The sequence below is a fragment of the Dasypus novemcinctus genome, chromosome 2 (assembly GCF_030445035.2).
Source record: "Dasypus novemcinctus isolate mDasNov1 chromosome 2, mDasNov1.1.hap2, whole genome shotgun sequence".
In the NCBI taxonomy this organism is placed as follows: domain Eukaryota; kingdom Metazoa; phylum Chordata; class Mammalia; order Cingulata; family Dasypodidae; genus Dasypus; species Dasypus novemcinctus.
Window position 1 is genome coordinate 6331614 of NC_080674.1, and position 16263 is coordinate 6347876.

At 42.8% G+C, this 16263-nt stretch overlaps 1 protein-coding gene across 2 annotated transcripts in view; it reads left to right on the forward strand.

The window, feature by feature from the left end:
* ADCY2 (adenylate cyclase 2) overlaps positions 1-16263 on the forward strand; it is a 455060-nt gene that overhangs the window by 308565 nt on the left and 130232 nt on the right. For both annotated transcript variants that reach the window (XM_071207382.1, XM_058306528.1), the window contains exons 7-11: positions 2283-2410; positions 8173-8331; positions 9114-9246; positions 11060-11236; positions 15745-15788. In XM_071207382.1, coding sequence (XP_071063483.1) covers positions 2283-2410; positions 8173-8331; positions 9114-9246; positions 11060-11236; positions 15745-15788 — 641 coding nt within the window. The remainder of the gene's footprint in view (positions 1-2282; positions 2411-8172; positions 8332-9113; positions 9247-11059; positions 11237-15744; positions 15789-16263) is intronic.

Sequence of the window (16263 nt, forward strand, 5' to 3'; positions counted from 1 at the left end):
CCAAAAGTACTGAGGTCCGTGTTTGCCATTCGTTTATGGGAAATTTCAGCCCAGGGAAAGAAGACAAGTCATTGAAAACCACACTGGCCTTTACTTACTGGGGCTTCTATGGATTCTGGTGGGAATACTGACGAGAAAAAATTTCTCTTCCTCACCAATCCTTCACTTCTCATAAAAGATGTCCAGTTGGCTTACTCCTTTTTATGGACTGTTCCAACCTAAAATACTTCATTAATCTAAAATTGGCTATTTATGTAAGGAAGAGGTGGTCATGAATTTAGGTCATCCTGAGATTTTGTTCACTTCTCAAGAATACGGGATGTTCTGGCCAAGCCTCCGGGGATGAAGTCTAGCTTGTATATGTTTCCACAATCATTCTTTGTCAGGTTCCCCAAGCAGCACCTTAGGCTTTCCAACTTGCTAATTAAAACATCACTATGAGCACAGCTCTACTTCCTTCCTTTACCAAGCCATAGCCAGGGGTTGAGTTTTATGGGTGCACATCTACAGAAAAAGGAAAGTTGACATTTAAATTACATCATGAAAGTTTGAAGTAATCAAAGGTCATTTTTGTTGGACTCCTGGGTCGCGAGGAAGAAACACCCAGTCTGTTCAACAGGGTTGACAGTGTCGGTGACCCCATGTCTGCATGGACTTTAACGTCAGCAGTGCTGCCTCCCAGAATCTGCCTGGACTCCAGGGTGTGAAAGAGTCCTTAGCAGCCTCCAGCCACATCCACCCCTTCCACACTCTCACACACGCACACACACACACTCTTTCTTTCTCTCACCCTGTAGGGCAATTATCGTTGAATTTTGGGTCTACAGATGATCACAGTGAAGATTTCAAGAAGGCCTCATGGCAGCAAATCCCCCTCTGCCCAAACCCTACAGGCCATGGGAGTTTGAGGGACAAATATCTTCCTTTTCATCATAACCAGGACGGGGCAAAGTTTCCCCGCCTCCTGCCACTGTTCTTCATCTGGGTCTTTCCTTGACTACTTGCTGGTACACTCTTCTTCATCACTGTATAGGAAGGTCAGGCATCAGCTGAGTCTGGCCTAGGGCAACCTGGTCCAGCCATGGGCAGTCAAAGGAGCCAGCGTGCTTCAGACATCAGTTCACAGCTACGAGTTAAATAAAATGGGGAAGGAGAACATTATAAGCACACAGATGGCCCAGTCCATTGAGTGAACACGATATAAAGAAAATAAAATCATTAAAATCATTGTCCATTGATTTGATGTTATAAATAAACCCTGATGTGTTCTAGACTCAATATATCCATTTAGCAAATATGGGGGGCGCATACTAATAAGCAATTGTTCCTTTGCCTTTTTATTACTTATAATATTGTTATTAGGTATTACTAAGTGCATCATATATAGTTCCATTAATAAGCATGAACTATATTGTAAATTGTGGGCTCCCTGTCAGACAGGGAGAAAAAGGCACAAAAGCTTCAGCAAACCTATCCCATGCTTAAGAATAAGAAGACATATATTCATTTTAGTTTTTCAGATTAATTCAGTCCATACATAAACTTTTGTTGTTATTAGAGGGAAAATTTTGTTTTGCATATCTTTGATTTTTCATTACTTTTCGTGAATACTCCATAAGTTGGTTGAAAAGGTTAGAAACTGATTGACATACATGAATACTATAAGCCTAAATATTTTAAGTACGACCCAGAGAAGAAAAGTAATGAAGGGTTATAATAAAATGCGTTAACCTAAGATCAGCATGAAGTTTAATCACTTGGCAATGTTGAAAGGCTGTTTATTAGATTTTGGAGATGGTTCTAAGAAGCTACATGCCTGCAGGTAAGAATCTGCCTCAGCTTTAAAATAAATGAAGAAAAACCATGAACATTGTAAGGGAAGACATAGAATTTCAATTCAAAATGAGTTCTGCTGGCCATTTCCCACCCCAAAAAATTCTTCTCTGGTTTTCTGTGTTTGTTCTCAGCATCAATGTTTAGAGAAAGATCTTTCCATTAAACTCCTCTGCTCCTATTAGGTGTAAATCATTTTAGAGCATCTTGTCTGCATTCCCTTTCTTCCACTTTCATTTATTTTTCTGGCTTCAGCAAATGTTTTACGGGTGAGGGTAGCTCATCCAATTGGAGAATGGCAGGAAACCCAACTCATTCTCATTTCTCTGTCCCTACCAGCTCTAAGGCCCATAGAGGGTCAGTAGATCTAGCGTTTGATGAGACTTGGTACACCTAAATCATTGCACAAGTGCTTAATGGGACTGAAACTCTATGATTTCTTCTTCCAGGAGAATGAATGTATGAGAATAAAAATTTTAGGAGACTGCTACTACTGTGTGTCTGGACTCCCCATATCTCTTCCTAACCATGCCAAGAACTGTGTGAAAATGGGCTTGGACATGTGTGAAGCCATAAAGTAAGTGTAATGTTCATTAAGTTATCTTGAACCATATCTCAATTCTAAACTGTAATTCTCACCTGCACTGTTCCATATTCCTGGCTACTGGCACTAAGTATATTATTGTTCATATGAATATAAATGCAGAGAGACCCATTTGTTGGTGTGTCATTGACTTAGGCCAGAAGAAGAGCTTTGTGTTTTATGTTATTATTATTACTACCTTCAGATGACAGCAAAACTGAGGTAGGACCCTATGGGGGGACCATTTGGTTGGTTTTAAAGGTGATAACTTTTTATTTGAGTGTCTCCTTTGGTCTTAAAGGGAAGATACCTGCTTTCTTATCATCTCTATTGATGCCTGGCAGATAACATGGCTGTACATCTGTTAAAGGAGATGAGATAATTTTCAGCATCAAACTGAAATTAATTTGAAAATCCTATCCAAAATCTCTTTGTCTAGTTAAAACTGCTCGGCTCTGTGAATTTAGTTTCCAGTTTTATCTATATGTTTCTTGCATTGTATATGTTGTTTCCTTCTGTATTAGTCAGCCAAAGGAAGGTTGATGCAAAATACCAGAAATCTGTTGGCTTTTATAAAAGGTATTGATTTTAGAAGATGACAGTTACCAGGCCATAAAGCATAAGTTCCTTCTCTCACCAAAATCTCTTGCCACATGCTGGAGCAAGATGGCTGCCTATGGCTGCCAGGGTTCAGGCTTCCTCTTCTTTAGGCTCCACGGTCCCAGCTTCTTCCAATCTCAGCAGTAGGCTGGGGTAAGTCTTGTCTCTGTCCCAGGGCCTTTTTCTCTCCGGTCTCAGCTGTTCTGTTCTCTCCACAAGGTCAGCTCTGAACTATCAGGCAAACGGCTCGTCTCTCTTCCCAGGCCTCTGCCGCATCTAACATTCCTGCTTCTCTGTGTGCTTACTTCCTGGGCTGCAACTCAAAACTCCCACCTCCCTTCTCTATGGTAGGATTAATCATTATTTAATTAAGTAAAAGTGAAACCCCCAAATCCATTATAATCTAATATGCCCAGTGGAAAAGACCCGTTCACAAACATAATTCAATTTCTTTTTTAGAATTCATCAATAATGCCAAACTGCTACACCGTCTATGTAAGTCTAGAAATTGGCTGACGTAGAATAATGTTCTCCTTCCATGCCAGCCCATTCAGAAGCTGAGCGTCTCATGAAGAACTGGAGTGAATTTTCTCTCCCCACTCCTCATTCTACCCCCTTCCCAGGGACTCAGGGAAGACCCCCTCATGGCTTTTATAAAAGATAGCCCTTCTCTAATCATTTTGTCCAAGGATCATCATATTTGCCAAATGCCATTCGGATTCTTTCATGTATACAAATCAATGAATAAAAGCAGCTATCCTGGGGTTGCCTGTCTCACCTACTTTCTCAAACATATCTGTGTCAATTTTGATTAAAAACGAGATCCCCCTCTTGCAAAAAAAAAAAACTATAATGTTATCATAACCATTGACAAGTACAGGGTAAAAATATAAGGTAAAAAGTTAATTTGCCATGGTGTCTCCTTCTTTAGTGATGCCTTTCTTAGAAGCCGGAATAATCTTATAAATGATTGAGCTGATTGCATGATTTAGGGATTTTAGTTGATTGGATTTTTTTATTGTCTCTTCAATTCCTTGGTTGCACCCCGTCCTCTGTTTCCATTTTTGGTCTGAGCTGGGTTGGAATCAAGTGATCCATGTTCCATTTCCTTATCTCAGGATTAGACCCCATAGAGCTTTAAGGAGGAAGCAGCCAGTCAAGTTGTCCCTGGGGTTGGCCCTCCGTGTGCTGGCCTCGGGCTGAGAGTGACTCCCAGGCTTAAAGGGGGTTCCAGTGTTGCCCAGAAGAGCTACGAAAGCCCCCCAGTCCCAGCCCACTGCCCCAGGATTTCCCAGATGAGTCTGAGGGACCTGGTGTGCCAGCTCTACTACCTCAGGAGCAGTGACCATCACTGCAGGGTGTGTGGGAAAACTCAGCACAGGGGGTGGGAGGGACATAAAGTGACTTTGAAGATGAGCCCCAATGGGGAGAGGTCAGTGCGGACACAATTTCCATATAATAAAATACATTGTGTGAGAAATCACCATGTTCTACTTGCTTCTTCCTATAATTAAATAATTTGTCTTCGCTGATACATAAAAATACATTTTACTTTATTTAAAAGGTAATGAAGTATCCACACTGAAGGTCTACATGTAGGTGATTTTGGTCTATGGAATTAACAACTGTTCTCAAATTCATAATCTTCCCCAGCACCCACCTTGGTGCTGGTTTCAAAGTGGGGTAAAAAAAAATGGGGAAGGCATCTTTCTTGATTTTCTTTTTAAATGCATGTGGGGAAGATTTTATGAAAGGCAAAAGTGTGTACATCAATAACATATTGGATTAATTAATTGACCTTTTACTGAAGTTTAATTTCTCCTTTTGAATCAACTAATTGTTTTCAAGTTCCCTTATGTTTATATTATTCCAAGGAGTTGAAGAGCTTTTAGAGCAAAGAATTCTCACATTTTGTCCACTGGCATTTTACCAGTAATATCTTAACATTTCTAGAATCTTTGTACTGTCACCAGATTTGAGAAAAGTTTCCAGAATTCTTATTACTCAGCTTTACGTACTCACTTACTTGCTTACTTTATTTACTTACCTATTTATTTATTTTTAGCAGGTACTGAGTATCAACCCCAGGACCTCATATATGAGAAGCAGGCACTCAACTACTTAAGCTACTTCTATTCTAAGCTTAAGTTTTAAATCAGGCAATGGCTGTGAGGCCCTATGATCTGTCACTCATTGATCAAAAGACTCCCATTTCACCTCTATTATATGGCACCTGTTCAGCTCTAGTATGGCTGATAAGGCAATCAATAAATACATGTTGTTATATTACATCCCCCAATAAAGAGCAGTATATCAGTCAGAATTCTCCAGAGAATCAGGAAAAGAACAAAACTAAACAGAACATGTATTTTTAAGGAATTCACTTACACAATTGTGGGGGCTGGTAAGTCTGAATTTTGCAGGGGCAGGTCAGCAGGCTGGAAGTTGATGTTGAAGTCTTGAGTTAAAATTTCTTTTTGGAACCCTTGGTTCTTGTTTTCAGGTCTTCCAGCTAATTGGCTAAGGCCCACCCATTTTACCAAGGGTCACCTGCTTTACTTAAGATCACCTTACGGTAGCTGCTAATCCCATCTGTGAAGCCTTCACGGCAACTTCCAGGCCAGTATTTGACCAAACGCCCGGTCACCACAGTCTGATCAAGTTGACACATCAGTTACCCATCACAGTGACAGAAAGGACAAGTTCCAGGATTCTTGATCCATTCTCTTTTATATACAAGACAAGAATCTGCTGTCCTATTTATGGGATCGTAAAGTGGGGATGAGTAGGAATTGGAATTTTTTAGCCTGCCGAGGAGAAAGAGGAAACCTGTCACTTGGATTTTTTCAGGGTATCTCAGGTTTTTCATAGGAACCGGGAAGTGAGTCAAAGAACAAGTTTGCCTGCTTTTTTTCCCCTTCCATGTTTGATTTTCCACCCGTATTTGGCATCCCATTCCCTGCTAGCTAAGGCCCCCTCTACAGAAGCTTTTCAGCTCCATGTGAAGCAATATTGGAATATTCCCAATGCTTGGAGAGATTATTTTGCTGGCATGAACTTGAAAATATTTTCATTTAAGGAAGTTATAGTCATGAGCCTAATTTTACAAGTGATGAAGATTTCTCTAAACTACAAATTTATCTACTAATGTTTCAGGCTTTAAGCAATGATTTCAGCATTTCTCTATAGCTCATTCAGATTGTATCCTGTGGCCAAACAGGTCATTTGAACCCCTGATCAATTCATTTTTCTAAAAAAAAAAACAAAACACGATGATTGTTGTAAAGAGAGAATTTCTTCCTCAGTCAATTCTGTCCAAACGGCCAGGCCAAGAGTGTGTTGCCCTCCTTTTACCTTTCCCTCTCGGCTCTTTACTGATTCTATTTGTGTGAACAGAGATGCTGTGTGGTTGCAACTATTCTCCTTAACAGATTAAGAACAATCACAAGTTCTGTGATAAAGATAATCTCTCCCAACAGCAGAAGCACAGTAATCCTCCAAAAGTGACCCCATCAATTAGTAGACTTGTGTGGGGTGTAGACCCTGCCCCAGGCAGGGAACCCTTTGCTGGGTGTACACATACGTCGGACGTGGCCTGTGTCCTCATGGGGCTGATGCTCAGAGCAGAGGAGCACCCACAGGCGTGGTACCCGCTCTCAGGGTGACTGGGGGCTGGGAGGCACCTACATCTGCCTAGACAGGGGGAGCCCAGCAAGCGTCCAGGGTGAGGCCATTGCTGAGCCCCCGAGGGAAGCTGACTGGGTGGCGTCCACGTGCCTGGACGGATGGGGAGGCTGGGGGGTGGGCGGCAGGGAGGGGGCGGGGAGCAGGAGGAGTGGCATCTTGAGCAAAGGCCCATCGGAGGAGCAGGTGGAGCTGGCACAGTCCCCGCACTCACTGGTGGTGCAGGGCAGAGGGCAGGAGGTGGCCTGGGGCTCCCGCTGCTTGACTGGAGAGCACTCAGAGGGTTTGGATGAGTCACATGAGGTCAAAGAGGTTGATGCCATTTTCAAAAAATTAGGGAAGATTGAGAGAGAGAGAGAGATGGAGGGGGGAAGGTAGGAAGGAGGTGAGAGGAGGGAGGGAGGGAGGACTTCATTGGGCTCTGTTTGATGAGGCAGGGGTATGGTCCTAAATTTATTTTAAAGATATTTTTAATTAGTTTCTTTTTAATGATACCTATGCATTATTAAACCAAAGAGTAATTTTTCCTTCTTCATTCAAGAATGAGCATAACTGAAAAGCTTAAACCTCATGGTAATTTTCTTTAAATCCCTATCCAGGCTAATCTCACAAATGTGCCAGAGTGTTCTTTTATCAGCAGAAACACCTGTTGGGAATTGATATTGTGCTAAACACCAGAATTACAAATGGCTCCCAATACCAAAACCTTTTCTGGTGTGGAGGCTCATGGCAGGTCAAGGTCCAACAGTTCTAGCCTGGGAGCACAGAGCAGGTGCGAGCCGGGAGAAGGTCTTGATGCACATTGGGTGAAAACCTAGAGATGACAGCTGAGACACTGCCTTGTCTTGGTTCCTGGGCCCCTCTGGCTTTATTGGCCACAGCCTGAGAGTGTCTGCTTTTATCTGGAAGCAAGAGGAAAGAAGAGCCCTTTCTCTTGCCTCGTAGCAGTAATCTTGTGCTGCAGAAGAAATTCACGGAAGTGTTTTGACAGTCTGAGAAATCTTTTATTTTTTTTTAAGATTTATTTATTTTATTTAACTCCCCCCCCTCCCCCTGTTGTCTCTTCTCTGTGTCTATTTGCTGCGTCTTGTTTCTTTGTCCGCTTCTGTTGTCATCAGCGGCATGGGAAGTGTGGGTGGCGCCATTCCTGGGCAGGCTGCACTTTCTTTTGTGCTGGGCAGCTCTCCTTATGGGTGCACTCCTTGCGTGTGGGGCTCCCCTATGCGGGGGACACCCCTGTTTGGCACGGCACTCCTTGCGCGCATCAGCACTGCGCATGGGCCAGTTCCACATGGGTCAAGGAGGCCCAGGGTTTGAACCGCGGACCTCCCAGGTGGTAGACGGACGCCCTAACCACTGGGCCAAGTCCGTTTCCCAGTCTGAGAAATCTTAACGTAGAAATAAGCCGGGAAACTTGATCACGAGTTAAAGAAGTGCTACCTGGATGGTGAATGCATCTTCTTTTTCCTTAGGAAGGTGAGGGATGCGACTGGAGTTGATATCAACATGCGTGTGGGAGTGCATTCTGGGAATGTCCTCTGTGGCGTCATCGGTCTGCAGAAGTGGCAGTATGATGTGTGGTCACATGATGTCACCTTGGCCAACCACATGGAAGCTGGAGGCATCCCAGGGTAAGGCAGGGCATTGGGTTCCTCTCTTCACCCCAGCAGCAAGATGGCAGGCTGACCACTGACTGCCCAATCTTCATCACTTCATCACTTCCCATTACTAGCAAGCTACTCACACCCAGTGGTCCCTTAGATGAATCAAACATGAACACTCAATCCCTGACTCCACCACCCCCATGACCAAGGGTCAAAGGCAGTGGACCTCAAATGCTCATTATAGACTTTTACTTATTTTCAAATTTATTGATACAGAACTATGAATTAAAGATATCTCATCATGCAGTCCAGAAATAGGATTCCTCTGTTACTGGTGACCTCTGAAACCAATATTATTAAAGGGAGCAGATTGTATCTTCCATCTATGGTGAAATGGGGATTTTTTCAAACAAGAGAATTTTGATGCAAATGCTCAGATTTGGAGGAACATAAGAGCAAATGTTAAGAAAGAAAATCCATACTTTTCCAGCTCAAAACACTTGTTCAAATACCTTTGGCATGTTTTCACACTCAGCAATTCCATGCAATTGAATTTTATTTGCTCATGTCATGCAAATTCCTATGAGTGTGAAGAAAGTCCAAATATTAGTAGCTCCTAACCTCTAAAAGCATCTTCCCAAGTCATGGTCAATAGAATATAAGCTTTAATTGCACTCAAGAACATATCACAATGTTTCTTTTATTCAGGGTAAAATAGGTTATTTCTGAAATCACAAACAAACAGAAAATCTTAGTTCCTATTTATCCTTAAATCTGTATCTTGATTGTGCTATTAAATGGCATTTCAGACGTGTTCACATCTCTTCAGTCACCTTGGAGCACTTGAACGGAGCTTACAAAGTGGAGGAAGGAGATGGTGATGTCAGAGACCCATATTTAAAACAGCACCTGGTGAAAACCTATTTTGTCATCAACCCCAAGGTCAGTATTGATGCCAAGTGTTAGTGTATTGCTTTTAAGAGTTAAAAGGGAGAGGAGCAAATTTTATTGATGGGTGTTTTTAAAAAAAGAACCTTGATTTTCTGCTAGTTATTACCTCTCAAGGTATTTTAAATGCAACTGGAAGTTCATTTGTGGAAGAAATGTTTGTCATCACGAATTCAAATATTTATTAAAGAAGCAGTTGACCTGAGCCACTTGTCTGTGTGACGATGGCATCACAGTGAGTTGCTGGGCCGGTCGTTGTGCATGTTAGTTGGAGCTACTTCTGCAAACCTCACAGCAGGCATAGCCTGGAACGCCAGTGGTCAGGAAATTAAATAAAGAGAAGAGGTAAATTCCATCTAGGTCCTCAGAAGGCAAAAATCTAGGGCGGCGGACTTGGCCCAGTGGTTAGGGCATCCACCTACCACATGGGAGGTCAGCGGTTCAAACACCGGGCCTCCTTGGCCCGTGTGGAACTGGCCCACGTGCAGTGCTGATGCACGCAAGGAGTGCCATGCCACGCAGGGGGTCCCCGTGTAGGGGAGCCCCACGCTCAAGGAGTGTGCCCCATGAGGAGAGCCGCCCAGCGTGAAAGAAAGTGCAGCCTGCCCAGGAATGGCGCTGCCCACATGGAGAGCTGACTCAGCAAGATGATGCAACAAAAAGAAACACAGATTCCCATGCCGCTGACAACAACAGAAGCAGACAAAGAAGACGCAGCAAATAGACACAGAGAACAGACAACTGGGGTGGGAGGGGGAAGGGGAGAGAAATAAATAAATAAAATAAATCTTTAAAAAAAAAAAAGAAGGTAAAAATCTAATGAGATGAAATAGGATGAAAATATAAGAAATATAAGAATATAAGAAGAACTTGTTAAAAGACAAAGCAGTGTCACATATCCATTTGGATGTGTGTGCAGATGGATCCAGCTTCATCACCTAGGAGACGCTGGCCCTCTAACCCTAAGTATCCCACCAACACGAACCGGGAAGGGGCAACCCCTGACGGCTCACGCCATGGGGAAGGAGGCACTCTCTTTTGACTTTCCAAATTCCTGCCAAGGGGATATTATCAGTATACACAGATTAAGAATCTGAAATTCAGAGGGCTTAAGAAACTTCCCAAAGATCACACAGCTGATGAGTGGTGCAAAGAGCAAGAAAGACCTGTCAATGGTCACAACCAATATGAGAACACCGAGATCAATCTGTGGACTGTTACTCAGGGTAGCGCTCCTGAGAGCTTGAGTTTCACTGTTGGAGACAAACTTCCAAATGACTTGACAATTGATCTGAAGAGACAGGTGTGACAATGGAAAATCAGCCTGGGGGGCAGGGAGGGACTGAAAAATGTCTATACAGAGCACTGCCTGCAGGCCAAGGACTCAAAAGCACAGGTTCCTTGAAGTCCCTTCAGCATTAGAGAAACAGCCTCAAATCCCCTCCAGCCATCGCTTCAGAAAATACATCCCAGAAAAAGTTCCAACCAATCAGCTTACCCTGTTCACAACTTTAATTTATAAAATGCCCATTAAAATGGCTATTGTTTTTCCAAAGTTTTCATTGCCACTTCAGTCTTGCTATTTGCCTAAAGCCCTCTGCTCACACGGCTTGCTTCTCCCCAAAAGATACTGCAGAAATGAGGCAGGAAGCTGTAGAGAATGAACTGAGTGGTTTTAAAGCATCAGTGTGACCATGTAAAACTCTAGGGACGCGGGGGGCTTGGGGATGAGAAAGGGTCTAAGAGTGGGAGGCGCAGAGGTGCCTCTGCCATGCTCGCTCGATGACACTGTATTTCCTGCCCCAAGGGAGAACGCCGGAGTCCCCAGCACCTCTTCCGACCCCGCCACACCCTGGACGGGGCCAAGATGAGAGCCTCCGTGCGCATGACGCGGTACCTGGAGTCCTGGGGCGCCGCCAAGCCCTTTGCCCACCTGCATCACAGGGACAGCATGACCACTGAGAACGGCAAGATCAGCACCATGGTACGTCCCTCGCCAGGCCCCGGAGGACCCTGGGGCCCCGGGAAGCTGGGCACCCCCAGCCCAAGGGAGCCTTGTCTGCATTGCCCAGAGATGCTCTCGGCAGCAGCTGTCAGGGAGCGGCAGGGCAGCAAGCCACACAGGGAAGGACAGTGACCTTGAGTGGGTTTGCATGATGACTCCGTAGCCCAACGCAGCGATAGCACAACTGAGAACAGCAACTGAATACGGCTGACCTTGATTCTTTTTGTGTTTTTTCTTTTTTGCTATCATAAAGTAGAAAGCCTAGAGCATCTTAATAAAAAGACAAGGGCAGAATGTCCTTGGAGTTTGAGGAGCATTATCAAGACAGCGTCTTTGTTACCCAAATGCTCGGGCTGTTTGGGCAGCCAAGTACATTCAGTTGCTGTAGGTCCTTATTTACATAATTCCTCCTTCCAACATGGAGTAAAATGCCACAGCTCCTCACAGCAAGGACATAGGCATAAGATGGCTCAAATAGCGATGGAGAATAGGAAGACACATAGGAGGAGGAAAGAGTATGCAGCTAGATGCTTAGAACAATCCCAGTAGCATGGGTAGATTTTAAAATTCTGTCTCAGTAAAATTTCACACACAGAGGTCCGTTAGGGATGCAGCTGAGGGAAAAAAATGTAACGGTGCATAATTCTCCTTGGGTGCTGACAAGACGTGTACCAGGTTTTCAAGTGAACCTAAAGTTTTCCCGTTAGTGAACTGTGCAAGGACTTTATCAGGATGAAATGGGCGTTGTCTGATGTAAGAGGCAGCTGTACAGTGGGCCCAGTATTTCAGTGTTTCCTCCATCAGCCCTGGTCAAATCTGGGAGTGTATTGCTAAAACATTGCTCGAGGAAGCCATTTTTTCAGGCTCCTCCATCTCCATCTCCAGATGAGCTATGGGCATTCCAGAAGGCAGGGTCAATGTTATTCAAGAAGCTGTTTTGAATTAGCTCAGGATGTTAGAAAACTGCCTGCTTGAGCATTAGCTTCAGAATGTTCACCTTTACCTGCCACTGGCCTGTTGGTAGAATAGCAGTCTCAACTCTGAGGTGGGTGTCAGAATCACTCGGAGATTGATTCTGCGTTGCCCAAACACAGATCGCTGGGCACCACCTCCAGAAGTCCTGAGCCAGTAGGTCTTGGGTTGGGCTCTGGAATTGTTTCCAGCAAGTCCCCAGGTGATGCAGATGCTACTGCTCCAGGGATTACACTTTGAGAACCACTTCTGCAGAGACCCTTTGCCTCCCACCATCTGTGGGGCATCTGTTGCAAAGCTCCACAGCCTTCACCAGGCCTCCAAGGAGCAACAACGTCCCATGGGCCTTCCAGTTTCAGGGCACGTAGACTCACAGATGGGATCATTTCTCATAGCGTCTTTGAACTTCTGAAATGTCACTAAAACGAGTCCACAATTCCAGCTGAGTCTTAGTTGAAACTGAGGTATTCTTTCAAGCAGTAATTAGGAATTATGGCCATTTGCCTCTTTGATGTATGTCAACACAGAGGACGTCCACCTTCCTATTCGTGCAGAAAGGTCGATATCCAGGGCACATTAAGTCACATCGAGGATGTTTACCAGCCCTCTCCTTTGTTGAGCACCCATGGCATGGAAGGAACTGGAGGTTTTGGAAAGGGAAAACATTCAGTGATAATTATTAGCCCACTTAGCAGTGTATAAAAAAAGGTGCTCTGAGCTCACCACCCCCTCTTTTGGGTCACAGGTGCATATGGCCTTTGACCCACCAAGGATAAGGCCAGGTCAGCACACAGCAAAACCCACAGTAGCCCCATGCCCTTAGCTCCCAGCATCTTAGGATTACACTCCCAAGCCCAAGAGCTAGGGGCTTAGCCTTCTTGTTTTGACTTTGCTATATCTGTCCTCTCAATCTTCCTCTCTTGTTTTTTAACTAAAAAGTAAACGTGATCTGAAAGAAGGCCATGATCTGTCAGATAGTCAACAAGCACGTGGCTAGTGCAGGCGAGAGGGCTGGGGAAGTCTCTAAGAAGAGGATGAAGAAGCTGGGGAAGTAGGTGGCCACATGATCTGGGAGAAGTGTAAATTCAGGGGCCCTAAGATTTCAGAGCTGAGCTTGGTGTATTCTGGGGACACAGAGAAGGCTGTTGGGCTGCAGTGTCATGAACACTGAACAGAGTAGCAAAATATCAAGAGAAGGAGGTCATCAGGGTTAAGGTACGCTAAGGTAGAGCACTCATGTTTCATTCTAAGTGTAATGAAGGATCTTAAGCAAGGCAAGGACAGAGTATAATTGGTGCTTTGGAATAATGGAGCAGAAGTGGAAGGGAAGACAAATTAGGAAGCTATGGCAGGGATCCAAGGGACAATGTTGTCCTCTCAAGCTGGGATATTAACAGTAGAAACAGAAGAAGAAATTCAGGACCTAATTTGGAACCGACCTAATAGGACTTGGTGAAAGGGTGGGTGTGTGTTAAAGTGAGGATGGAAGATGACCCCAAATGTTTATGGCTGCAAAACTGGGAAATATGGTGATGCCATTAATTGAGAAGATGAATACTAGAGGGGAGAATTAGGTTTCTTTAACGCAAAAAAATCAAGTTTACTAATGGACATGTTAAAATTAATTTGTCTTTTAAACATCTTAGTGTGGCTAACAAGGAGGCAGGTGGACATGCAGGTCTGGAGCTCAGGGGAGAGGTCCAAGCTGGAGATGAGGATGTGAGCCATTGGATTCTGGATGGTATTTGATGGTGCTGGGTGAGACCTTCTAGAGAAGAGAGATCCAAGGATGGAGGCCTGGGGTATTCCTATAGTCAGAGGCCAGTTAGAGGAGAAGCATCCTACAGTGTATTTCCACTTGTCAATAAAAGCCAATGTTTCTCTTACTCGTACGGAAAAAAAAAATACTTTGGATAATTTTGCCTTAAGATTTCATTTATTATTTTCCTTATGGCTTATAAGCACAACTTTTATTGAGATTAATTATACGCCAACTGCTTGTTGGTTAGTTGGTGGTTTTCTTTTTGTTCTAGCCTTTTTTTTTTTTTTTTTTAAGAAATAAGGATCACATAAAATGTTTGAATGTGATTTTCTATGGTATTTCTTTTGTATACCTGTGAAGGACAGGTTTCCCTTTTCCAGGGGCTGTTGTTGTGGATGGTTTATTTCTCATCAAGCTTTACTGTCTTAGGAATCAAGAGTGACTGCTTTCCCTTGATACCTGAGCACGGGACAGCAGGAATGACTTCACACTGATTTTAATCTGACGTCAGGGAAATGGTCCTCAAGATATTTTTGGACCTGTCTAGCTTCAAGCTTCAGGAAAGTGTTAATAAAAATCAGAGGACCTCTTAAATAACTCAATTTTCTTAACCAGTCATAATGCAAGCCAAGGGGCAGCCTTAGCAACAATATAGGATCTCTTATTAAAATCCCAAGGCTTTGCGGAGCTGGTGTAGCTCAGCGGCTGGGCACCTGTTTCACATGTAGTAGGTCCCTGTTTCACGCCCTGGTACTCCCTATTGAAAAAAAAAACTCCCGAAGCTTTAGTTAGCTCAGTAAGCCTCTACCACTCTTACTGATTGTTTATCTTTCTCACTTTCAGAAAGATTCCATTGTCTTCTAATAGATACATGCCAAAGACAAGCAACTATCATTACCATCATGTTATGACTTTAATCTAATTCCCTATGCAAATCCCTATTGTTTCTTGATTCAATATTGACAGAGCTGGTGAATAATGGATTATTTTACATTATATAATAAAACTTGGAGTTCAATTATTATTTTTTTAAAATACCTTGCCCTTCTCTAGGCTGAAAACATTTTCTAATCTAATCTCAGCCGTCCAAAGAGCAATTGAAGGGTCTTGGGAAATACTTGGTTCCTTCTTTCATTTTCATGTCCACCACAATGTGTAAAAACAAGTCTTATTATTTTTAAAATCTGTTATTCATCATAAACTCTGACCATTGTTTTCTCATTCTTCCTTCAGGAACTATCAGCCCTCATACATTGATTTCTTCTTTTTTCCAGGGATTCATGATTTCTTGTGACTTAACCAATGGGTACCATTTCTTAACAGCCCACTATGGTATTAAGGATTTGCTATAGATATGTGGTTATATTTGTTTCTAAATCATTTTTAAATATTTGTCTGCCACCAAACTACATTTGGACATAATTGTAAGTTGTCTGCAGTAACTTTAATAATATTCCCCTGTAGATCAGTGTCTGAAATCATATCTGCAAACATCAGGATGTATATTTTTAAACCCAGACAACAATTTTGATGCTTCTAACATCTGGACTATATATATTATGTCAACATTCTTACTATAATATAAATTAAGTTTTTAGCCTTGTTTAACAGTTATGATTAAGCTCTTTATCTCTATGTGGGCAATTATTTGATAATTTCCACAATAAAAGGATAAATATATTATGCATTGTTCTCATTGCAACATTCTTCTTGAAACATGCTTCTGGCAACTAATAAAATTTTTTTCCCATAGGATGTACCCATGGGTCAGCATAATTTTCAAAATCGCACCTTAAGGTATGGTATATCATCCACACTCTAATTTTGGAAGGCCTATTGTTTTTTTTTATTTTTTCTGAGAGCAATTATCATCAGCTATAGTTATTTGATGGCTACTTCTTCTAAAATAGCAGCTACTTGTGAAAAGTCCTATTAAATTGCTTTCCATTTCTAAAAATAGGATTTTTAGTATCAAGTTATTAGTATTAAAAGAGGGAAAGGGAAAACACCCCCTTGTTAGCACTTTGGAACATTAAATTGTTTTCTTGGAATGGCTCTTCTTAATATGAAAATGAAAATTGAATTGCCTTAAAATGAAATGCTGCTTAAAATTACATTTTTATGTTGCATCCTAGAGATAAAGGCACAAGTTGAGCCTTTCCAGAATGAAAAGAAGCCCTCCCCAACCCCAAACTCAAAAGGGAGAAAAGCTTCCCACAAATATCTACACTACCATCTACCATAAAATAACTTACACTAATCCTTTTCCTTT